The sequence below is a fragment of the Borostomias antarcticus genome (genome assembly GCF_949987555.1).
Source record: "Borostomias antarcticus genome assembly, chromosome: 1".
Lineage (NCBI taxonomy): Eukaryota > Metazoa > Chordata > Actinopteri > Stomiiformes > Stomiidae > Borostomias > Borostomias antarcticus.
The window spans coordinates 61,492,329-61,515,875 of record NC_140234.1 but is presented as its reverse complement, the minus strand read 5'-3'; the positions used below and the strand labels follow the sequence as shown (position 1 = coordinate 61,515,875).

General features: G+C 43.0%; 2 protein-coding genes across 5 annotated transcripts; one reads left to right on the top strand and one right to left on the bottom strand.

The window, feature by feature from the left end:
- Positions 1-252: 252 nt before the first annotated feature.
- Positions 253-11,994, top strand: lig3 (ligase III, DNA, ATP-dependent). 3 transcript variants are annotated; one of them, XM_084441746.1, is made up of 21 exons: positions 253-388; positions 2,366-2,926; positions 3,444-3,572; positions 3,773-3,982; positions 4,228-4,379; positions 4,555-4,721; positions 4,946-5,023; positions 5,114-5,282; positions 5,638-5,793; positions 6,081-6,212; positions 6,349-6,428; positions 6,687-6,774; positions 8,004-8,081; positions 8,251-8,374; positions 8,625-8,767; positions 8,849-8,923; positions 9,341-9,487; positions 9,701-9,851; positions 10,142-10,263; positions 10,437-10,520; positions 11,018-11,994. In XM_084441746.1, exons 2-21 carry the CDS (start codon positions 2,395-2,397, stop codon positions 11,249-11,251), a joined length of 3,051 nt encoding a protein of 1,016 aa, XP_084297872.1. In that variant the 5' UTR covers positions 253-388; positions 2,366-2,394; the 3' UTR covers positions 11,252-11,994. The 3 variants fall into 3 exon arrangements, with proteins under 3 accessions (XP_084297872.1, XP_084297874.1, XP_084297873.1); XM_084441748.1 differs by lacking the exon at positions 253-388 and having other exon boundaries at positions 2,856-2,919; XM_084441747.1 differs by lacking the exon at positions 253-388 and having other exon boundaries at positions 2,886-3,001.
- A 102-nt stretch (positions 11,995-12,096) lies between these two features.
- rad51d (RAD51 paralog D) lies at positions 12,097-16,085 on the bottom strand. 2 transcript variants are annotated; one of them, XM_084445948.1, is made up of 10 exons: positions 15,883-16,085; positions 15,739-15,800; positions 14,273-14,391; positions 14,017-14,098; positions 13,650-13,784; positions 13,450-13,545; positions 13,137-13,227; positions 12,786-12,856; positions 12,535-12,690; positions 12,097-12,237 (listed from the first exon to the last, which is right to left on the bottom strand). In XM_084445948.1, the coding sequence occupies exons 1-10, from the start codon at positions 16,004-16,006 to the stop codon at positions 12,127-12,129; spliced, it is 1,047 nt and encodes a 348-aa protein (XP_084302074.1). In that variant the 5' UTR covers positions 16,007-16,085; the 3' UTR covers positions 12,097-12,126. The 2 variants fall into 2 exon arrangements, with proteins under 2 accessions (XP_084302074.1, XP_084302075.1); XM_084445949.1 differs by lacking the exon at positions 12,097-12,237 and having other exon boundaries at positions 12,541-12,690; positions 12,786-12,887.
- Between the last annotated feature and the right edge of the window lie 7,462 nt (positions 16,086-23,547).

Below are 23,547 nucleotides of genomic sequence, written 5' to 3'. Positions count from 1 at the left end.
GCTCAAAATTATTCTGTTTTACAGTAGGTCTATCTCCCATTAATATTGTGTGTTTAGATAACATTTCGATTTCTGTCAGGGTGGAACTGCCTCTTATCATCACTGGACATGGTACACGCATGGAGGTATTAATAGAACAGTATTAATCTATTAGTATTAGTATTTATCTAACCCACAGTACACGTCATATCAGCAGCTTCCGGTCGGAACACTGTGTGATGCACATGCGCAGTATACAGGAAATAAAGGCAAACAAAGAGGAAGCATGCTAGGGTTAAAGGGAACGGAATAATGCTAGTTCTTGTTGTTTTTGCATTTTTAGCTAATGCAATTATTTAAGAGTTACTATTTTTACAGCAAGGAGAAGATCTTCCTTCCTTATAAGCCGGTAAAGAACATCTTATTATAAGAGACACCGCTGGCCAACAATACTATTTAGTTTGCTGGCATTGGCCGAGCTAATGTTGGGCAGCTAGCACTAGCTAATGAGCTAACTAGCTAATGAGCTAACTAGCTAGGGTTAGGGTTAGGGGCTGACTGGACCAGATCACTAGCTAGCTATGGCTGACTGGACCATATCACTAGCTAGCTATGGCTGACTGGACCAGATCACTAGCTAGCTATGGCTGACTGGACCAGATCACTAGCTAGCTATGGCTGACTACCAGATCACTAGCTAGCTATGGCTGACTACCAGATCACTAGCTAGCTATGGCTGACTGGACCAGATCACTAGCTAGCTATGGCTGACTGGACCAGATCACTAGCTAGCTATGGCTGACTACCAGATCACTAGCTAGCTATGGCTGACTACCAGATCACTAGCTAGCTATGACTGACTGGACCAGATCACTAGCTAGCTATGGCTGACTGGACCAGATCACTAGCTAGCTATGGCTGACTGGACCAGATCACTAGCTAGCTATGGCTGACTACCATATCACTAGCTAGCTATGGCTGACTACCATATCACTAGCTAGCTATGGCTGACTGGACCAGATCACTAGCTAGCTATGGCTGACTGGACCAGATCACTAGCTAGCTATGGCTGACTGGACCAGATCACTAGCTAGCTATGGCTGACTGGACCAGATCACTAGCTAGCTATGGCTGACTACCAGATCACTAGCTAGCTATGGCTGACTACCAGATCACTAGCTAGCTGTGGCTGACTGGACCAGATCACTAGCTAGCTATGGCTGACTACCAGATCACTAGCTAGCTATGGCTGACTGGACCAGATCACTAGCTAGCTGTGGCTGACTGGACCAGATCACTAGCTAGCTATGGCTGACTACCAGATCACTAGCTAGCTATGGCTGACTACCAGATCACTAGCTAGCTATGGCTGACTACCAGATCACTAGCTAGCTATGGCTGACTACCAGATCACTAGCTAGCTGTGGCTGACTGGACCAGATCACTAGCTAGCTATGGCTGACTACCAGATCAAAAGGACATGAACTCACACGTACCTAGCGGTCTAGTGAGCTAGCCTCATGTTAGACTAACCTAGCTAGCCTCATGTTAGACTAACCTAGCTAGCCTCATGTTAGACTAACCTAGCTAGCCTCATGTTAGACTAACCTAGCTAGCCTCATGTTAGACTAACCTAGCTAGCCTCATGTTAGACTAACCTAGCTAGCCTGATGTTAGACTAACCTAGCTAGCCTCATGTTAGACTAACCTAGCTAGCCTCATGTTAGACTGACCTAGCTAGCCTCATGTTAGACTAACCTAGCTAGCCTGATGTTAGACTAACCTAGCTAGCCTCATGTTAGACTAACCTAGCTAGCCTCATGTTAGACTAACCTAGCTAGCCTGATGTTAGACTAACCTAGCTAGCCTCATGTTAGACTAACCTAGCTAGCCTCATGTTAGACTAACCTAGCTAGCCTGATGTTAGACTAACCTAGCTAGCCTCATGTTAGACTAACCTAGCTAGCCTCATGTTAGACTAACCTAGCTAGCCTGATGTTAGACTAACCTAGCTAGCCTGATGTTAGACTCACTGAGCCAGCGCTACTGGCTAGCTGCTTTGTGACGTGGTTGTTTGGGTATCTATCCAGTCTAACTTAACGTAGATCAGTGATTGATTTAGCTAAAATGGAGCAATCAATGACGTTAGCTTACTGACTAATTCTCTTTCCAGTGTCTAGTTAAGCCAGCCCTGGCCTCTCATCTGTGTAGCTAATGTTAGGTTTCTTGCCATCCGGCTAACGTGATCGCTAGCTAGCTGATTATATCTTTACTGTACAGGGTTAGGGTTTGTAACTGTACAGTAACACGGTGTGGGTTTGTAACACCATCATGTAGTTAAGACTTGAAAAATACAGTCCTGTCTAAAAAAATATTTTTTTCCTAGGCATCAACGAATCCATCATACCATACTGGATGCAGAGAATCTGCCTTTCATTGACACTTGAGACAACAAAATTCTACACTTGTCAACCATACAGGAGGATATTGTGTTGGGTGCGCCCCTTCTCTTTGATACCCCAACTCCTACCTCAGTGCCGGGGCACATCCCCTTACCCCAGGGATAGCCACCATTGCACCCAGGCACCTCAAAAACACAAGCTCTCCCTAGACTGTCATTTCAAGATTTCCTGGCATCGGCATTTCACTAACCAGTCCAATATGGCAGAACAGAGGTACTGTGTGGAGTATGCCAAACGTGGCACAGCCGGATGTAAGAAATGTAAGGACAAGATCATGAAGGGCGTGGTCCGGATCGGGAAGATTGTTCCCAACCCGTTCAGCGAGTCTGCTGGGGAGATGAAGGAGTGGTATCATGTGAAGTGCATCTTTGAGAAGCTGGAGAAGGCCCGGGCCACCACAAAAAAGATTGAGGACATTACTGACCTGGAGGGCTGGGAGGAGCTGGAGGATGAAGACAAGGACCTCATCAACAAACTGGTCTCAGGTCATCTATAGCATCTTCCATGCATTTGTTTTTTGGTTCAATACCTCAATTGGCCAGCAAAGGAAGCCAAGCTAGGTATATTGGTAGAAATGGCATGGGCGGTATATGTGTGATGATGAGCATTAAAGCCTCAGTACAATTTTTGTAAGATTTTAAACATTTAAATATTGCTATATTGCACGGACAAATCAAGAGGGATAAGTGATTGAGGGCATCTGTGAAAAACATGTCTTTGTAGACTGCTGTTTGTCTCTGCTACAGCAGTTATTTTATTAATTATATTATTTATTATTACTATTACTATTATTATTATTATTATTAAGTTGGTGTTGGGTCGACACCAGAGGGGTATTCCAGAAAGCGGGTACCCCCCAGAGCATTAGCAGAGGGTACCTTCATTAGAGTGTGAGATTAAATCAGCATTCCTCTACACAGACTTATTTGGGAGTGTGGGTGTTCTTAAACCCACAAACTGAATGTGAAGTAGATTGAATTTACCATAACCCTTGCCATGCAGATTTAATGGCCAAAGCTAACGCCAGCCCAAAGAAGAAGGTGCAAGCCAAGATGAACACCAGTGGCCAGTTATCGGCTCCACCTGCAGACCCGTCCATCAACGCCCCACGGAAGTTCTCCGGCTTTACAGGTAATTGGTCATCCTACGTTTTGAACCTGCCTCTGAACCGGGGGGTACAGTACAAGCCTTGATGCTTCACTTCCACCTTTGAGGTGAGGTGGGAGAATAGAAATCCGATAGCAGCTTTAATCATACTAGTCATCCCCACTACACCTAACCCTAACCCTCATCAGTTGAATTTGACATGCCATCACCCTTTGTCCCATCAGCTACCAAGGCTGGAGGCTCGAGCAGCCCCAGCCCCTCCCCTGCCAAACCCAGCCAGGGCAGCGCCTTATCCTCCCAGCTGAGTGACCCCAAACACAAAGACTGTCTGCTGAGAGAGTTCCGGAAGCTCTGTGCCATGGTGGCAGACAAGAACAGCTACAACGTCAAAACTGCCATCATCCAGGAGTTCCTGAAGAAAGGCTCTGGTGGAGGTGGGGTTGGTAGAACTTTGAAGCAGGCAGTATACTGTAGAAGGGTTAGGGTTAGGTATACTGTCGAAGTACTTTGTATATGTAATATGGCCCTTCAACTATGATGTGAACTGCAATACTACAGTGATATGATTCGAAATCTCCTCGTACAAATCTCATGCCTTAATAAGGTTTTCATTCTTTGAGCAAGACGTATGATACTGACGGACACCTCCACGTTGGTGTTGTGCTCTGACCCCTTCCAGACACGTTCAGGGGAGACCTGTACCTGACGGTGAAGCTGCTGCTCCCTGGGGTGGTGAAGAGTGTGTACAACCTCAACGACAAACAGATCGTCAAGCTCTTCAGCCGAGTCTTCAACTGTAACCAGGACGCCATGGTGAGAGATCTGGAGCAGGTCAGTGTCTAATATTACTAATCCGCTATAGATGTTTCATATCGTATGCATCATCTGTCCTTTTCACTTTATTCTGCAAAGCAGTTGCTGCCAATTGGTGATTCAGCATTACTTGAATCGAATTGACTTTGTTTACCAGGACATGATTTGAGGGTTTTCATTGTTGATTTTGAAGGGGGACGTGTCAGAGACTGTGAGGATGTTTTTTGAAGAAAGCAAGTCCTTCCCACCAGCCAAAAAAAGTCTGTTGACCATCCAGGAGGTAGATGCCTCGTTAACCCGTCTGGCCCAGTTAACAAAAGAGGATGAGCAGCAGAAAGAACTGGAGGACATCTCCAAAAAGTGAGATATTAGTGTTTATTTCCACTAAACTGTTGACGCATCATGCCCGAAAGCAAATTCCTAGTATGTTGAAAAACTACAATGGCAATAAAACAAATTCTAAAAATACAACGATTCTGATGCTGAGCAGCTTCAGACACTGGCTAGAATTTTGTTGGTATTTTCCTGTAGTCATTTGTCACACACTGATTTCAAGTCTCAACCCTCTCCTCTCTCCATTTCAGATGTACAGGCAACGATTTGAAATGTATAATTCGCCTCATCAAGCACGATTTGAAGATGAACTCTGGAGCCAAGCATGTGTAAGTGGCCTGTAGTACAACAATAATTGTCTTAAAAAATGTAAAGCGTTGTAACTTAAAATGTTACAAACTCTTTGATCTCACTCACAGCTTGGATGCGGTGGACCCTAATGCCTACGATGCGTTCAAGGCCTCTCGTAACCTGGGGGACGTGATCGAGCGTGTGTTGAGGAACCAGCAGGACGCCTCTAACGGTTCTGGCCCCAGGAAGCTGCTCACTGTGGAGGCCTCACTCATGACCCCAGTACAGCCCATGCTGGTGAGGTGTCCACACGCACACACACACATTAATGTAGCGCATGTACGCGCACACATGATGCACCCAATTGCATGTTGCTAAATAAGCTCATACTACTCAGCTGGTGGGAGAGTTGATAAAACTACATGTATGGTGTTTGTGAACATATTGATGAACATATGATATTGAATACATTGAGGCAACAAAGCCTTCAGTAAAATATCGCCCCTGTGTGGAATCATCATCAGCATGTTCATAACTACAGCTTTCTCTAGACCTATAGAAGCCATATAAAAGATTTTAAAAACTAAAAATGTTATTTGTCATATTGCCTTATGCGGCCATCTCCCTAAATGAGCCATGTTTCTCTCTCCAGGCAGAGGCGTGTAAATCCATTGAGTATGCCATGAAGAAGTGCCCCAACGGTATGTACTCCGAGATCAAATACGACGGCGAGCGCGTGCAGGTCCACAAGAACGGAGATCACTTCAGCTATTTCAGCCGCAGTCTCAAACCAGTGCTCCCGCACAAGGTCAGACTACACACTTACAGATGTACACACACACACACACACACACACATCCACACCTGTTCAGAACGGGGCAAATCACAAAGTCTCTACTCTCTCCATGACTGAGCAGCAAAGGATATTTGTTTTCTGCCGCTTTGGTGATTTCTGGCTGCGTCTTCTGTAATCATAAGGTTAAATGGAATGTGTTGGTGTGGGAAATACGCTTCACTTTGTTTGGTTTTATGGTTTATACAGCGGTTCCTTTGTGTGGGGATTCTTTCCTATATCCAATTCTGTGTGTGTTGCAGGTAGCCCACTTTAAAGAGTTCATCCCCCAAGCATTTGCAGGTGGCCACAGTATGATCCTGGATGCTGAGGTCCTCCTCATCGACACCAACACCAGCAAACCACTGCCCTTCGGAACACTGGGGGTACACAAGGTGAGAATGAGTCTGGCAATCTGTCAGTTTACCTGCTCTGTGTGTTGGTTTTACTCATCGTGTGTGTATGCGTGTGTCTGTCTGTCTCAGTCTCAAGGGAAATCATTAATTGTTTCTCTCCCCCCTCTTATTTTAGAAAGCAGCCTTCCAAGATGCCAAAGTGTGCTTGTTTGTCTTCGACTGTGTCTATTTCAATGGCACGAGCCTGATGGAGAAGTAAGTTTCATTTTAGGTTACTGAGCTGTGGTCACTTCAGTATGTTTTTTTGTGATCCAGAGGCTTCAATTGAATGCATGAGGCTTCAATTGGTCTTTGGTCTTTTTCCTTCTCTGTTTTTTGGTTTCGTTTTTTTCCTTTACCACATTTCTTTTTTTTTCTTCTTTTTTTTTCTTAATGTCATTTTAGTTATAGTGTATTCTGTTGCCTATGTACTGTATATTCACAAGACATAACTTCTGACTCCCTCCTCTCCAGGCCCTTGTATGAACGAAGGAAGTTCCTCCATGACAACATGGTCGAAGTCCCCAACAGGATTCTATTCTCTGAAATGAAGCACGTCACTGTAGGTCAACTTATATCACATTCCCAAACAGTCCCATATTCACATCATGTCTCATAGGAGCGCTGATCAAGAAGCAGTTTTACCTGTTAGATGATGATGAAGAATATGATGTGCGCAGCGGGCTACTGGTTCTACCATTCACCTATCATTCACCTCTGAGAAGATAGAAAACTGGCTTATATATACTGCATGTACGGATAGAGATGCCGTCGGCGGTGTGCATCTCCGACTTGGAGAACTCCTCCCCTGTGATCTCCCACACTGGAGCTTTCTACACCAGGGTGAACCAAATGAGTTGAATCGATACAGAATATAATCAATATGATTATGATGAAGCCTGGGGTAAATGCAACACAGATCTGCTGATCATGACAACGTATCTATTATCTAGTGGTTGGTTTACAGGGTTGGATATTATTTGTAGCATTATTTAGATGGGAATGTCATGCATTGTTTAGCACTATTTAGGTGTTAATATAGCTACTAGGGATTGCTGCATGAATAGCTATGCAACAGATTACAGTATTTACAGTACAGTCCAAGTACCTGGCAGTAAATAAATCTATATCTCTAGTAAACCTTTAAATCTCACCTCAGGATCACGGATAATGAAATCAGGATAATAGTTCTTGATGATTCTCAACCAGCCAGGGGTTTTGCTAGGCTCCTGAGGTAGTAAAGAGAGATGCACAGATGAATTAAAACAAATCCTCACACGTATCACAGTTGGAGCTCTCCAGGCTGCAGACCCACTGTTCTCACCTCACTGATATAAAACCGGCTCATATACTGAATGCCACTCCCCCTGTAATAAGCCGTCTTCTACTCACCATGTAGCTAGGGTTAGGGTTAGTGTCTTCTACTCACCATGTAGCTAGGGTTAGGGTTAGTGTCTTCTACTCACCATGTAGCTAGGGTTAGTGTCTTCTACTCACCATGTAGCTAGGGTTAGGGTTAGTGTCTTCTACTCACCATGTAGCTAGGGTTAGGGTTAGTGTCTCATACTCACCATGTAGCTAGGGTTAGGGTTAGTGTCTTCTACTCACCATGTAGCTAGGGTTAGGGTTAGTGTCTTCTACTCACCATGTAGCTAGGGTTAGGGTTAGTGTCTTCTACTCACCATGTAGCTAGGGTTAGGGTTAGTGTCTTCTACTCACCATGTAGCTAGGGTTAGGGTTAGTGGCTGCTGGGCAGGTGGTTTGTGTGACATTTCGTGTTTTGGCCTCCAGAGGGCAGCAGACCTGGCTGAGATGATCACCCGGGTCATCAGAGAAGGACTGGAGGGGCTGGTGCTCAAAGACATCAAGGTGAGACGCTTAATCAATCAATCAATCAAAGCTTTATAACTCTTTCTAGTTCTGGCATGCGTTGTGTAAAGTGTCTGACTTAAACATTTGACAATTTTTTACGTACATAATCTGATATTAGGAGTATGAATGGTAATTCAGTATGTGTTTGAGTTCACCGTGTCCTAAGGGCACCTATGAGCCAGGGAAGCGCCATTGGCTGAAGGTGAAGAAGGACTATCTCAATGAAGGAGCCATGGCAGACACGGCGGACCTGGTGGTGCTGGGGGCTTTCTATGGGAAAGGCTCAAACGGTCAGTGCACCAATAGTGTCAGACTCAGCATTCCAATAAAGGAACTTGGATTTCAAGCTAATTTATGAAAAGTTCAATCTCGTTCTTTTGCCACGACTAGTCTTTAGCCTAAACATACAATGAACTGTACTGTGCATTTACTGTACTGTGAATGTTCCTATCAAATATATTCTTCCAAGACGGGTCTGATTAGAATAATGACTTTGGGTAAAAGCTTTGAAGTCACAGTTTTATATCTCTCATCTGCCAGGTGGGATTATGTCCAGTTTTTTAATGGGCTGCTATGACCCTGACTCAAAGAAGTGGTGCACGGTCACCAAGTGCTCTGGAGGATACGATGACGCCACCCTGGCCAGGCTCCAGAAGGAGCTGGATGTGATCAAGATCAGCAAGGTGAGAATAGTGGGTCTGCAGCCTGGAGAGCGTGTGAGGATTAGTTTTAATTAATCTGTATATCTCTCTTTACTACCTCAGGAGCCTAGCAAAATCCCTGGCTGGTTGAGAATCATCAAGAACTATTATCCTGATTTCATTATCCGTGATCCTGAGGTGAGATTTAAAGGTTTAAAGCGAATTAGTTTGAATGTTCCATTTGGCCTGTTCAAGGACAAGCCAGTAGACATCTCTGGTTTCGTTAGGCTTTTGAAATGAAGTGCTATCTTACTAGATATATAGATTTATTGACTGCCAGGTACTTGGACTGTACTGTAAATACTGTAATCTGTTGCATAGCTATTCATGCAGCAATCCCTAGTAGCTATATTAACGCTTAAATAGTGCTAAACAATGCATGACATTCCCATCTAAATAATGCTACAAATAATATCCAACCCTGTAAACCAACCACTAGATAATAGATACGTTGTCATGATCAGCAGATCTGTGTTGCATTTACCCCAGGCTTCATCATAATCATATTGATTATATTCTGTATCGATTCAACTCATTTGGTTCACCCTGGTGTAGAAAGCTCCAGTGTGGGAGATCACAGGGGCGGAGTTCTCCAAGTCGGAGATGCACACCGCCGACGGCATCTCCATCCGCTTCCCCCGATGCACCCGCATCCGGGACGACAAGGACTGGAAGAGTGCCACTAACCTCCATCAGCTTAAAGTAGGAGAACAGATAGCATTATAATGCCCAGAACGCTATGGTTAAGTATGTAACAAATACTATTGGTGAAATAGTTTTAAACCACATTGTCATGCTTGGGGCATCACAAATAAGTTTTTCCATTTGCAGATTTACTGGAGTTTCCATAACCAAGTTTTCTGTTCAGATGAGTGAAGAATTAGTTTTATAATTTTGCCCACCTGTTCTCTCTAGGAGCTGTATCGTATCTCTAAGGAGAGGTGTGACTTCGAGGTGACAGCCGGGCCCTCCAAAGGCAACGATGACAAGGGTTCATCAGGAGGTGACAGTGGAAGCAGTTCCCCGCCCTCCACCTCCTACGGATCAGTCACCCCTAGTAAGACCAGTAAGTTACTACCAACTACTACTGACACCACCAGTCTTGGGTGGAAAAGCACTAGAGGCCTGGCCAATCCCTACAATTATCCAACAGTCTTCTCTACATTGAGCTCTCAGACTGGTTCACACCTGTGCTGTGCTGTGCTGGCTTCAGTGGGAGGAACAGTCCACTTGTTGATGTGGAACTTCCCGTTTGATTATGATGAACATTCACAATGTTGGGTAACACTTTTGGTAGTAGTTAAACATTAAACTTGTTTTGATCAAGGATCACCTTTGTCCTTCCCTTTCTCACAGGCAAAAACAGTTCTCCCAAAGCCAAGGTCAACAGTACTCCCAAAGCCAAGGCCGTGAAGAAAGAACCTCCCTCCCCAGCTCCCAAGAGGAAAATGACTGCTGACGAGCCTGCTGCAAAGAAGGTACACAACTCAAATCACTCTCGTCATGTCTGCCCTAGTATTTGTTTAATTGTTTTATGACCATTGTCATATTCTTAGGTAAACCACAAACGGGGTATAAAGGATGGTTTTTGAAAACTATTGCATCCGTTTTAATCCTTCTTACCACCTGATTCAAACACCTGTTTTTGCAGGTGAAGAAGTCTGAAACTGTGCACAGCAATGGACAAAGCAAACCGAAAGTGGCCTCTCAGTTATCAGAACCTAGGAATGACAAGGTACTCTTATTCTCATTGCTACTATTTACCTACTGTCACTCACCATTACTGTTTCTAGTCTGATTCACATGATGTAGGTTTTTAATATAAGCCTGTCATTGGTGCTGCTCAATTCCAGCAGTGTCAATCAGATTTCAATCCCCCAACACTACTTGCAAGGATTGAGGGGAAAAACAAGCTTAGATGATTGTGATTGGTTTAAAGATATACAGCATTTCCCCCATCTCAGAATGATAAGGGGGTGCAGCCAGACCCTTCACCAGCGCTAGCACAGCGTGTGTGGAGAGACTACTATTTTTCCAAATTCTTATCTGATATTAATTTCAAGGACTGTTTGGTCTGAATTTCTTTGTTTTTGCTAGTTATAATTTTGTACAATATGAATTATACTACACATTTTTGTAAAAATTGTTATACAAATGATCAATCTGTATAGTTCTCCCTCATAAGAAGAGACTTTTGACAAGTATAATCCCCTTCTCTTCTCCCCCCTCCAGACTCTGCTGGACATCTTCAGCGGGGTGAAGCTCTTCCTGCCGGACTCTGTTCAGGACCATGACAAGCTGCGGCGCTACTTTGTGGCCTATGACGGAGACCTGGTGCTGGGGTACGACGAGGCCTCGGCCACACACACCATGGTCGTTCCCCAGGAGGACAGCCAGGCCGAGAGAGTCACCTCCAACTGGATCTGGGAGTGTATTCGCAAGAGAAGAGTGGTCCCTCCCTGCTGATGGACACACCCATCCCAGCCCTGCTTTTTAACATGCTGCATTTGCTTCATTGAAGACCAGTGCACTCCTCAAAAAGACTCTGGACTTATTATCTCCAAAAGTGTTCTACTGTTGAGCTAGACTCAAAATGCAAACAATGCTGAACTTGGTTGAATGTTGCGGATAGGAAAGACTTACTGTAGCAATATAAATAGGAATCTTTTGTCAACGGACAGAGGTGTTTTCACTTAAGATTGTTCTACTTATTTTGTTTTCAGTCCTTAGTTTCTCAGAGTGCAGTAGCATTTGGTCTGATACAAGTAGGTGTTGGGTTTGTTTCTGCAGTAAGGTTGTGTGCCTGTGCCCAGATTCACTGACCCAATTTTGGTTGTGATTCTTTCACACAAATGGGTAGTATGTGTATATATATATACACAGTACTTTTTCCAAATAGGTTTATCAGTAGGTTAGCCATGCATTAGCATATGAATCATGAAACAAGTATTTTTCTGATTATGTAGTAATGGGATGTGTATAAGATGTGCACACACTATGAGCTGGTTGTGCAAATGACATACACATGGCCATATCAGTATTTATAAGGTTTAGGTAAAACCCATACATGTTCTCAATTCCCAATTGAATCACTACATCGATGGATTACATTTGTTTGCCATTGTTAAGTCAATGTTTAGTTCATACATCCATTTTGAGGTGCTAAAAGGCACAAATAAAAGGCTTGGATAATCTCTTCATAACATGCAGGTCATTTTCCTCCATGTCTTTTTTACCCAGCCGTACGCAGTGTGTGGCCCAGCCTCTGGACTTTCAAACGGACTGATGTTCAATAAAATGTCATGTACACATTACTGTCATGTATACACACAACATTCGCTTTAACAAGGATCAGAGATTTCCAGTTTCCTCTTTCCTGGGACTCTGGAGGTGGCGCCGCCCTCTGTCCTACTCCAGCACTGCAAGTCAAACTCCTCTTTCAGAATACATGGCTGGGGGTAGAACACAAGTAAATATAGTTTTATTACTAAATTAGTAAATTATTATTATTTAAAAGTTAGTAAGAACTTGTGACTGTTGAAAATGTTCATTCAGACCCACAGCAACAATTCATTTATGGGGTATCGCACAGTTCCATTCATACTAGTGAGATGCACATCACACCATTTCTTCCATCATATCATTGTAGAATTATACAGACGTCCTATGACTGGGGGTGAGTAGAAACATGTACATGTTGTTCATAAAGTGGTTCTTAATTATTATCTCTATTATTATTTTTTGCATACCCGTCTAGAGGACTTGGCTAAAGTTGCAGTTCGTAGGCTTGAACCAGGGCTCTCAACACGCTCCAGGAGAACCCTGGTTCTAGGCACATGGCTCCACGATAGGCCCAGTCCAGCTTTCAACTGACCACTACCGTCTCTTGTTACATGGTTTGTCACCTAAGAACACACTATGTTTTGGTTTAAAGGGGCAGAGTAACACATCGTATGAAAGAACAGAACTGGAGAAATGTACTGTTAACAATATTACTGACCAGAGCAGCTACATTGAAGTCTTTGGCTATAGTCTTCAGCACTCCAGCCACTTGCATCATCAAGGACATACCTAGAGATATGGCTCCAATAAGCAGTTGTGTCTGCACACAATGCAATATCAGTTCATGCTGATTCTGATCAATTTCATGAACTATGCCAGGCGTGTTACTCGGTAAACGGAGTCTTGAGAGCCACATTATCAAAGTGTGTTCTAAACTCCACTTATCAGATGCAAAAATAATACTATATGAAATACATGTTTAAGATACTATACTATTATTTCAACAGCCCTGGATTGGAATAAAATTAATTATTGAGTGTGACAACTTCCTGACTAAGTGCCATATTACCTTCATTCTGTTTCCCTCCCAGTGTGGGAGTCATCACAGCCGACACTGAATCCACTATCACTGCTTTGACTGAGCCACCACCAACTGAGGCCTGTAAATTAAGGAACCAATTATCTTTATTTGTTTATATGTACAAGAAAAGGGTACCATGTAAAACAAAATGGTCAGAATGATGTGACTGAGGGGCTCTATTTGAATTCTATACAAATGTTTCTCTCCATGAGATCCATGGCTTCTCATGTTTTCCTCCAACGGAGGGAGGAGGAGGATTTAGTGGACTCATTTAGACACACAAAATAAAAATCGTCCATACCTGCTGTAGTCCACCACAACGAAGATTATGTAAACAGGCAAGTAAGGAAAAGACGTCGAACACACGGACAATCTGGATTCTCTGGAGAGCCTCCATCTGCAAATGACAACACATTACTGTCTAGTCAATCGTTTGAGGTAGATCATACATTCTAAAACAGTATAAGTCATATATCTTATATGGTCATTCTCTCAGCTCACCTGTCCCTCCATGTTACAGGATTTAGCTTGTAGCATCTGAAGCAAGCGACTAGCAGACACTCCTCCGGTGGAATCAATATATACCACACTTTGCTTAAGATGGTAAGATATAGTAACTACTATACCAAGACACACCTGAAAGAGACGAGAGGTGGCTGTGTGAATCACTACATATACAGTACATGCACAACTGAAATTATTTTTCTATTATATTATCGAGTATATTCTAGTATTATCTAGTCTGATGGACAAAGGAATATGATAAATAGTAGTCGCAACATAAACAGTTGCCAGGTATTCTATGAATACTGGTCTAACAAGTGAAGTGTAAACATTTTCAATGTTTGTGATGATGGGAAACACACACCTGGGTTTTACCACTTCCAGGGCTTCCTGACAACTCTGTTATCTCCCCAGTGTACAAGCCTGAATCTAGCAGCTTATCTAACCTGGAGGGGGCAATAATTTATTTAGCAAGTAGGTGCTACTAATCCTTGGGGTCAAACAGCTAGTTATGATCAAGTGCATTGAAGTGCATTGATTTGATTTTAAAATGTCTGTCAAATCATCCATTTATTATACAATGAGTTCCTATATAAGCTATGCATTGTGTAGATTCCTACAGAGGATGGCCAGTGGAGAGGATGGCCGTGGAGCTCAGCAGTTCATCATAAAGATCCTCAGCAGAGACGGGGAAGGCTGAGTGTTGGGCCAGCAGCACTCTGCGTACAGCCAGCAGCGCCTGAGAGAGCCATGACCACATAACAACAAGATCACATAACAAGATCACATAAGATCACGTAACAACAAGATCACATAACAACAAGATCACATAAGATCACATAACAACAAGACCACATAACAAGATCACATAACAACAAGATCACATAAGATCACATAACAACAAGATCACATAACAAGATCACATAACAAGATCACATAAGATCACGTAACAACAAGATCACATAAGATCACGTAACAAGATCACATAACAACAAGATCACATAACAACAAGATCACATAACAAGATCACATAACAACAAGATCACATAACAACAAGATCACATAACAAGATCACATAACAACAAGATCACATAAGATCACGTAACAACAAGATCACATAACAACAAGATCACATAAGATCACGTAACAACAAGATCACATAACAAGACCACATAACAAGATCACATAACAAGATCACATAATGGGGCCCTATGGAGTAGCCTGGTCTCGCCAGCTCATATTCGGTTTCTACCAGTTTCTAACCGTCCGCAGATCAGTTTGAATATCCAACCGTTCTAATGGAATCCACCCAAACAGAAATGTGTTCGTGCCAATCACAACCGTTTTTCTAATATGGGGCAGGTTTAATAAGATGGAACAGAGGAGCGCCGTAGAGGCGTGTTCGCTGATTGGTTGTAGGTATATCCAATTGCATCCAGAAGCATTTGGATCTACCCTGTTGGTAAGGCCCCTTGGGAATCGGAAAGCAACTGTGAGTTTACAGACCCTTACAGACCCTTACAGACCCTTACAGACCCTCTGCATGCGAATTGGGTCTGGCGAAGCCAGGCTACCTATGGGGACCCTAAAGTAGTTATTCTGTACTATTTGAGTGGTTTTCTATTTGAGAGGTGTTAGCCACCTCATGTCACTAGTGGTACTACTGATCAACAATTTGTATTTGTCATATGTACAGGTGTATAATGTACAAAGCATGGACGACATGCCAGTAAGCCACTTAACAGAGCTGTTCATCTTCTACTGGTTATCAACAGTTTGATTCAATAATGCATCACGTTGCATCCTCAATTTTCTAGTAGTAAGTGTATAGGTGTAGCCTACCTATACTGTTTGTGTGAAATTGTCCTATCCTCAAAAACAAAACAAATACTTCTGCAGTCTAGCTGCAGCGTCGTCTGCTCTGAAGCAGCTCGCAAGGGCACTTCCTGAATTAGCATCACAAGGAGTTTAAAGCCAACAGGTCGATAACATTTATCATGTCAAAGATTAGATTATCACGTCCGCATCGCGATGCATCCTAGAAATGATTAATTTCAACAACCCTATTTAACATGCTGAGATGTACCTTATAGGATACAGAGCATTTCTGTGCCAGATCTTCAGTGTCAGATGACACCAGATCTTCCACTGCAAATAGAAAATAGCATGAGTTAGCCTAGCTTCGCTTGAACAAAGACTGAAGAATAAACGCATGATTAAATACACACACCAGTTGTGATGTTCTCTGCTCGTAATGCCTGGATTAGTTCTTCATTCAATCCAGGACACATGCCATCTCTGAGAACTACCATGGCCTTGAGACCGAGGTTCCGAGGCAGGCAGGTCCTGATCATGGAGGTATAATATAAACGGTCCTGATCATGGAGGTATAATATAAACGGTCCTGATCATGGAGGTATAATATAAACGGTCCTGATCATGGAGGTATAATATAAAACCCGGATCCAGACTTGCCTCGTTGTTTAAAAGCACGTGACCGATGACAAACGAGGCCTCGGTCACGTGATCGGTTTGGTTTGAGATTAGAGCATGGATCAAGCCCCCAGGATCAGCTTGGCGCATTGAAGCCACCATGGGCTTTCAGGCCAAGCCCGGTATTGCAAGTCAAATCAAGGCATGCGGCCCAAGAACCCTTATTTCCCATGTTAGTGGATGATGATAGATAGGGCTAGAAAAGGAAAACAAAATTTTTCTGGGTATCATTCAGCATCAGAGACCAATCTTATCAATATAAACTTTTAGTTTTAGGGGTTTTGGGGTTTTTGAAGCCACCAATACCTGTATTGAGCCATTTAAACATGTGCTGTGCACGAGCCTCGGGGACGCGCTGGTCGCGCGTTCGTGAGTCCTGCGAGCTCGGGAAAGCACGTCACCATAGGAAGACCCGCCCTACTCTGCCTCTGATTGGATAGGAAGTCATGTAATGACGTCGGCTAACATGCTATGCTTTAGCAATGAAGCTTATGATCATGCTAATCATAGATATGAACGTATGTCTATGATGCAAATGATCATGACATGTGGTTACTTTAGGACATCGTTGGAAAAGATCTAGAGGGTAAGTGGGTCAATGTTGAATAACTTAGCTAACATTACCTAATGTTACATTTCTTTATATTAACATCAACTATATTGATAGGCTAGGGAGCTATGCTAACGGTAGCTAATGCTAACGGCTTAGGGTTAACGTTAGTTAGTTAATGCTAACGTTACGTTCGGAGGTCTCAGATGTATTTCAATTTTAACAATGTTGAGCATGATCAATGTGACATTGTTCATACATTGATTACAGTCTGTAATCTTGTCTGGCATTATTTAGCTATAGTGGGCTGATGCTTGCTGCTGCTACTATAGCATTTGCCACATTATACATCAAATTAATCAAGCATAGTGTTATTACCTGAAGGCATTATTACCATTGCAAGTAAGCATGCCATGTATATGCCATGCCTGGAAATCAAATTAATAGTGTAATTATTCCCCATCATAGCTCATTGTACACTGATATAATCATTCTCCTTGCCTTTGCTAATACTCATCTCTTTTATCAAACTTTGTGCTAGGAAAGAAATCTGGCTGTGATTCGTCGCTAGTGCTCATCCAGGCTGTTGTCATCTCCCGCCTGGACTCCTGCAACTCCCTACTTGCTGCCATCCTGCAGCGTTGGCCATCAGACTCCTGGAGAAAGCTGCTGCTGACCTGGTGTTCAACAGCCCCATGCTCTTCCACAAAACTTCCCTACTCTGTTCTCTGCACTGGCTCCCTGCGCTGTCCCATCCAGTTTAGGACTGTGGTTCGAGCCTACAGGGCAAATGAACAGCTCCCTCCGACCTCCAGGCTGTGGTCAAGCTCTGCTGCCTTGAGGTGATTGGTTCCCCAGTTGCTCCAAGCCCCCCTACGGCAGATTGGCGTGGCCATGGCTTTTTTCTGTCCTGGCCTCACAATGGTGGGAACTGTCCACTGATGTCAGTACAGCAGAGTCGCTGCCCATCTTTCGCCGCATGCTGAAAATTCACCTGTTCAAGATGTGCCCTGGACCCTTCCTTTTAACACCTATTTTATTTGTTCTTGTACTTTGTCTTTAGCAACAGGTTAAGCTCTTAGACGCTTGTTTAGAAAGGAGATGCACTTATGAGTTCTAGCGAGCAGTGGTACTGTAGTGAAGCTGCAGTGTCACTAATGAAAGACTAATGGGGTGCACCTGAACTGCGGACGCTGACAGAGGCTCTGATCACCCTCAGCTGGACTTGATTGCTGAGGGGTGGACTAAGAAAGCAGAGCCAGTCGGGCATAAAATTCCTGCGATTGTAACAGGTGTATTGATTCCACCACACTTGCCCACACTGGGTTCAAACCCGGGTCCTCTGACTTAGGAACGCACCCACCTTTCTAGAACACTGCCACCAGCTATCCCAATGAAAAGCTAGCGAATCAATTGTGCACATGGGCAGTACTAATACTGAGGACAGAGTTTAAACCAGTTCAACCAGATATTCACTGAGCCTGATGGGCACCTGCCAGCTAAAAAACCTAGTACTGTCACCCTCGACTTCTGCTGCGCCTGTATCCAGCCATAGGGGCTGATTATTTATAATGATGTTGGTGAAGTTTAAAACCTTATTTACACATAGTGTTTGCTGTTTTAAAAGATAAATGCAGTGATATGAGGCGCCACCTATTGGTGAGGACAAAATCATTTTTTGACTGACTAGATGAGATAATGAATTCCTGATGTGCATAATGATGTCACTAAATCCCACTGTGATTGCTTTTTCAGTCAGTGAACAGGAAGCAGAGCAACCCCTCTGTGTTCGATCACCTGATAGAAGAACCTCCTAGGTGAGACCACACTACAGTACGTTGCTCCAGTAAACATATGAAGACCCAGACGTATTTAAGCTGTCTTGTCTAATTTGAGCTGTCTTGTGAAGTCCCTGTTTTTCACATACTCCCCCCAACCCCCCCCCACCTACAGATGTGTAGTGCTCTGATCTACAGTCCCCCAAGTACAGGCAAGACCCCAGTGGCGCGGGTGCAGACTAACGAGTGTAGGCAGGGAAACACAAAGGTGTCTATAAGGAAAGGAGCTGACTGCCTTAGCAAGTGGGTTGGTGAATCAGAACACATAATCAGCTCTGCCTTCTCTTTGACCAGGTTAGCCAATGGGGCAACTGTGGCGGTTGGGGGAGGGGGGTATAATTATTGGACAGGACACCTGACCATCATCCTCAGTGTTGACTGAGAGCTTGTGATGGCTGTTTGTTGGTCTCTCCCCAGGTCAACCTAATGAGACCCTCCTTCATCTTCTTCAACAAGATAGACCGGCTGTCCCCAGTATGCTCCAGCAGACAGGACCAGATACACAGGTGAGGCCTGTCTGTCACGGAGCCACCGCCTCGCTCCGCCTCTGGTGTAACTCGGTTCTTTAGCTTGGCTGCGTACTTGATTGATGTTGCACATGGGCGATTGGAACTAAACTAACCTTGCGTTGCATTTGTCTCTCTCTCTCTGGCTCTATCGTGTCCACTCTGCTGGCGCTGATGGATGGGTTGGACAGTCAAGGGGAGCCAGTGGTCCAGTTCCTGTTCATGCTTGGTTGTTGCCTACTCACCTTCCCATCTCCTGCATCACCTGCCACCTGTCTCCACTCTGCCCAGCTGCACCTCATCCCTCATTACTCTTAGCATTAATACCAGTCAATTTCCCTTGGTTCTCTGTAAGATCATCCAGTCATCTACCAAGTCTGCTCAGCTCTTCTGTCTGCCATATTTTGAAGTTGTTTATTGAAATTGAGTTAAAGTAGTTTGTATGGGTCAAGCATCCTCCAGTTTGTATGACTCAAGATCTGTTTACTGCCATGTATATGGTTCACACATACTAGAAATTTGACTAGGGTTAAGGCATACACTGGTGACATGTTTTTAATTGTTTTGTGATCACTGTCTTTGTGATATTTTCTGATGACCAAGCCTTTGATCTAAGCAGAGCCTTAGCACATTATGGAGGAACCATGTCCCTTTCTTTTACCGATCCCTGAGAGCAAGACCTGTGAATGTCCTGAACAGTGTGGTGGCCACATTTGTTGGGAATTTGGGTGGAAACAGTGTGGAACATCATTGCATAGTTTGACTGCCATTTCATACCAACATTAAGAGAAAGTGGAGAAGTAGGCTATACCTAGAAAATACTATAGTTGTGCAATTCGTTTGTACAGTCTAGTAGTTAAATGGTTAAAAATGGGCAAGCAATAACATTGGAGGGAAATGTATACTGACACTGATGATTGTTTCAGAAATGGTCTGAGACAAAATAATGAAATGTTATACATCAGTATTGTGAAACACTGAACATATTTTAATGACTGACAAGGAGAGAGGAAACAGTCCAAGTTAATCAATAATAACTAGGCTCACTATGAACAGTGTGTATTATTGGCTCTGTTCTGACATCAGTGCACAGTTCATTCCACCACTGTGAGGCCAGGACAGAAAAAAGCCATGGCCACGCCAATCTGCCGTAGGGGGGCTTGGAGCAACTGGGGAACCAATCACCTCAAGGCAGCAGAGCTTGACCACAGCCTGGAGGTCGGAGGGAGCTGTTCATTTGCCCTGTAGGCTCGAACCACAGTCCTAAACTGGATGGGACAGCGCAGGGAGCCAGTGCAGAGAACAGAGTAGGGAAGTTTTGTGGAAGAGCATGGGGCTGTTGAACACCAGGTCAGCAGCAGCTTTCTCCAGGAGTCTGATGGCCAACGCTGCAGGATGGCAGCAAGTAGGGAGTTGCAGGAGTCCAGGCGGGAGATGACAACAGCCTGGATGAGCACTAGCGACGAATCACAGCCAGATTTCTTTCCTAGCACAAAGTTTGATAAAAGAGATGAGTATTAGCAAAGGCAAGGAGAATGATTATATCAGTGTACAATGAGCTATGATGGGGAATAATTACACTATTAATTTGATTTCCAGGCATGGCATATACATGGCATGCTTACTTGCAATGGTAATAATGCCTTCAGGTAATAACACTATGCTTGATTAATTTGATGTATAATGTGGCAAATGCTATAGTAGCAGCAGCAAGCATCAGCCCACTATAGCTAAATAATGCCAGACAAGATTACAGACTGTAATCAATGTATGAACAATGTCACATTGATCATGCTCAACATTGTTAAAATTGAAATACATCTGAGACCTCCGAACGTAACGTTAGCATTAACTAACTAACGTTAACCCTAAGCCGTTAGCATTAGCTACCGTTAGCATAGCTCCCTAGCCTATCAATATAGTTGATGTTAATATAAAGAAATGTAACATTAGGTAATGTTAGCTAAGTTATTCAACATTGACCCACTTACCCTCTAGATCTTTTCCAACGATGTCCTAAAGTAACCACATGTCATGATCATTTGCATCATAGACATACGTTCATATCTATGATTAGCATGATCATAAGCTTCATTGCTAAAGCATAGCATGTTAGCCGACGTCATTACATGACTTCCTATCCAATCAGAGGCAGAGTAGGGCGGGTCTTCCTATGGTGACGTGCTTTCCCGAGCTCGCAGGACTCACGAACGCGCGACCAGCGTCCCCGAGGCTCGTGCACAGCACATGTTTAAATGGCTCAATACAGGTATTGGTGGCTTCAAAAACCCCAAAACCCCTAAAACTAAAAGTTTATATTGATAAGATTGGTCTCTGATGCTGAATGATACCCAGAAAAATTTTGTTTTCCTTTTCTAGCCCTATCTATCATCATCCACTAACATGGGAAATAAGGGTTCTTGGGCCGCATGCCTTGATTTGACTTGCAATACCGGGCTTTGGCCACTACGTCAAATGGCTTCATGCGCCGGTGAGCAACTTTCATTGAAATGAATAGGCAGCCATTTTCAATGCCGTCTCCAGTTATATTATACCTCCATGGCATGGATGTATTAGAGCATGGATGTATTAGAGCAGGGGTGTCAAACTCAAATACACAGTGGGCCAAAATTTAAAACTTGAACAAAGTCGCGGGCCAATATTGAACAAATGAAAATTTTAATATGGACCCAAACAAGTTTTGCTTTAACATTGAATATGGAACAAGCAACGCTTATTACCATACAATATATAACTTAATAGTGCAGACATGCAAAATCAAATTTCAAATAAAAAACACATCAATGGCAGTCATTTATAAAATAAAATGTAAATAAAAATCGTATGCCTCTTTTCTATTTGCAGCCTTCTGATTTAAATATCAAAATAAACTTTTTTCACAGGCTATTAAATTTAAAAATAAAATAACAATAATAAATGAATCATGTCCAGGTCCTTGTCGTGGTGTTTCGTTTCAGTGTCATCTAATGTTGTACTCCTTAGTTATAGCCACGTTGGCTCCACAAACAAGGCAAACAGGTCTATCTTTTACATATGTAAACAGATATTCTGCCTCCCACCTGTCCAGAAAGCTTCTGTTTTCTGCCTTTCTTTTCACCATTTTTAAGAAGGGGTAACACGGTTACAGTTGTAATATGAGATTGCTATGACTACTGTCACAGAAGAGAGGGCGTTTCTGGGTCCTGTCTTGATTGACGCGCCAAAACAACAGCAGAGCATTATGGGATTTGTAGTATAAGCAGTGAATGCGCTGTATAATACTGGCGGGCCAGCTCTAGTAGTCATTTGGTATTGCCTCGCGGGCCAAATATAATTGCACTGCGGGCCAAATCTGGCCCGCGGGCCAGAGTTTGACACCCATGTATTAGAGTATGGATGTATTAGAGCATGGATGTATTAGAGCATGGATGTATTAGAGCATGGATGTATTAGAGTATGGATGTATTAGAGCATGGATGTATTAGAGTATGGATGTATTAGAGCATGGATGTATTAGAGCATGGATGTATTAGAGTATGGATGTATTAGAGTATGGATGTATTAGAGCATGGATGTATTAGAGTATGGATGTATTAGAGTATGGATGTATTAGAGTATGGATGTATTAGAGCATGGATGTATTAGAGCATGGATGTATTAGAGCATGGATGTATTAGAGCATGGATGTATTAGAGCATGGATGTATTAGAGCATGGATGTATTAGAGCATGGATGTATTAGAGCATGGATGTATTAGAGCATGGATGTATTAGAGCATGGATGTATTAGAGCATGGATGTATTAGAGCATGGATGTATTAGAGCATGGATGTATTAGAGCATGGATGTATTAGAGCATGGATGTATTAGAGTATGGATGTATTAGAGTATGGATGTATTAGAGCATGGATGTATTAGAGTATGGATGTATTAGAGCATGGATGTATTAGAGTATGGATGTATTAGAGTATGGATGTATTAGAGCATGGATGTATTAGAGCATGGATGTATTAGAGCATGGATGTATTAGAGCATGGATGTATTAGAGTATGGATGTATTAGAGCATGGATGTATTAGAGCATGGATGTATTAGAGTATGGATGTATTAGAGTATGGATGTATTAGAGCATGGATGTATTAGAGCATGGATGTATTAGAGCATGGATGTATTAGAGTGGTCGCTCTTTATTTCATTCTTCCTGTTCTGCATGTTTAGTCAACATGGTCACGCAAATAGATGTATTTTAGGCTATTTACCAGTTTTCATGTGTTGACCAATAGACCCACATTATAACATCTACTTTAGTTAGAAATAGTTATAACAACAAACATAGCCCAGTGATAATTACTACTTGGGTTATGAGTGCCTATATCATGTGAACTCACAACCATCATCATTGTTTAGTGTAGTGGCTGGCCATTCCTTTGGTTAATTATAGCCACTGCCCCAGCAATAGAGCAAGAGTTCTTTAGTTCTTTTCTTTTAACACACCTTTATCATAGATCCA

Bases quoted from the DNA above. Each gene is read 5' to 3' on its own strand.
- lig3 (XM_084441746.1), top strand. From the start codon at position 2,395: ATGCAGAGAATCTGCCTTTCATTGACACTTGAGACAACAAAATTCTAC. The intron at 4,722-4,945 runs GTGAGATATTAG...TCTCCATTTCAG, and splicing joins CTGGAGGACATCTCCAAAAA to ATGTACAGGCAACGATTTGA. The intron at 8,375-8,624 runs GTCAGTGCACCA...CTCATCTGCCAG, and splicing joins CTATGGGAAAGGCTCAAACG to GTGGGATTATGTCCAGTTTT.
- rad51d (XM_084445948.1), bottom strand. From the start codon at position 16,006: ATGATCAGGACCTGCCTGCCTCGGAACCTCGGTCTCAAGGCCATGGTA. The intron at 14,099-14,272 runs GTAGGAATCTAC...TGCCCCCTCCAG, and splicing joins CTCTCCACTGGCCATCCTCT to GTTAGATAAGCTGCTAGATT. The intron at 13,228-13,449 runs GTATGGACGATT...CTTAATTTACAG, and splicing joins GTTGTGGTGGACTACAGCAG to GCCTCAGTTGGTGGTGGCTC.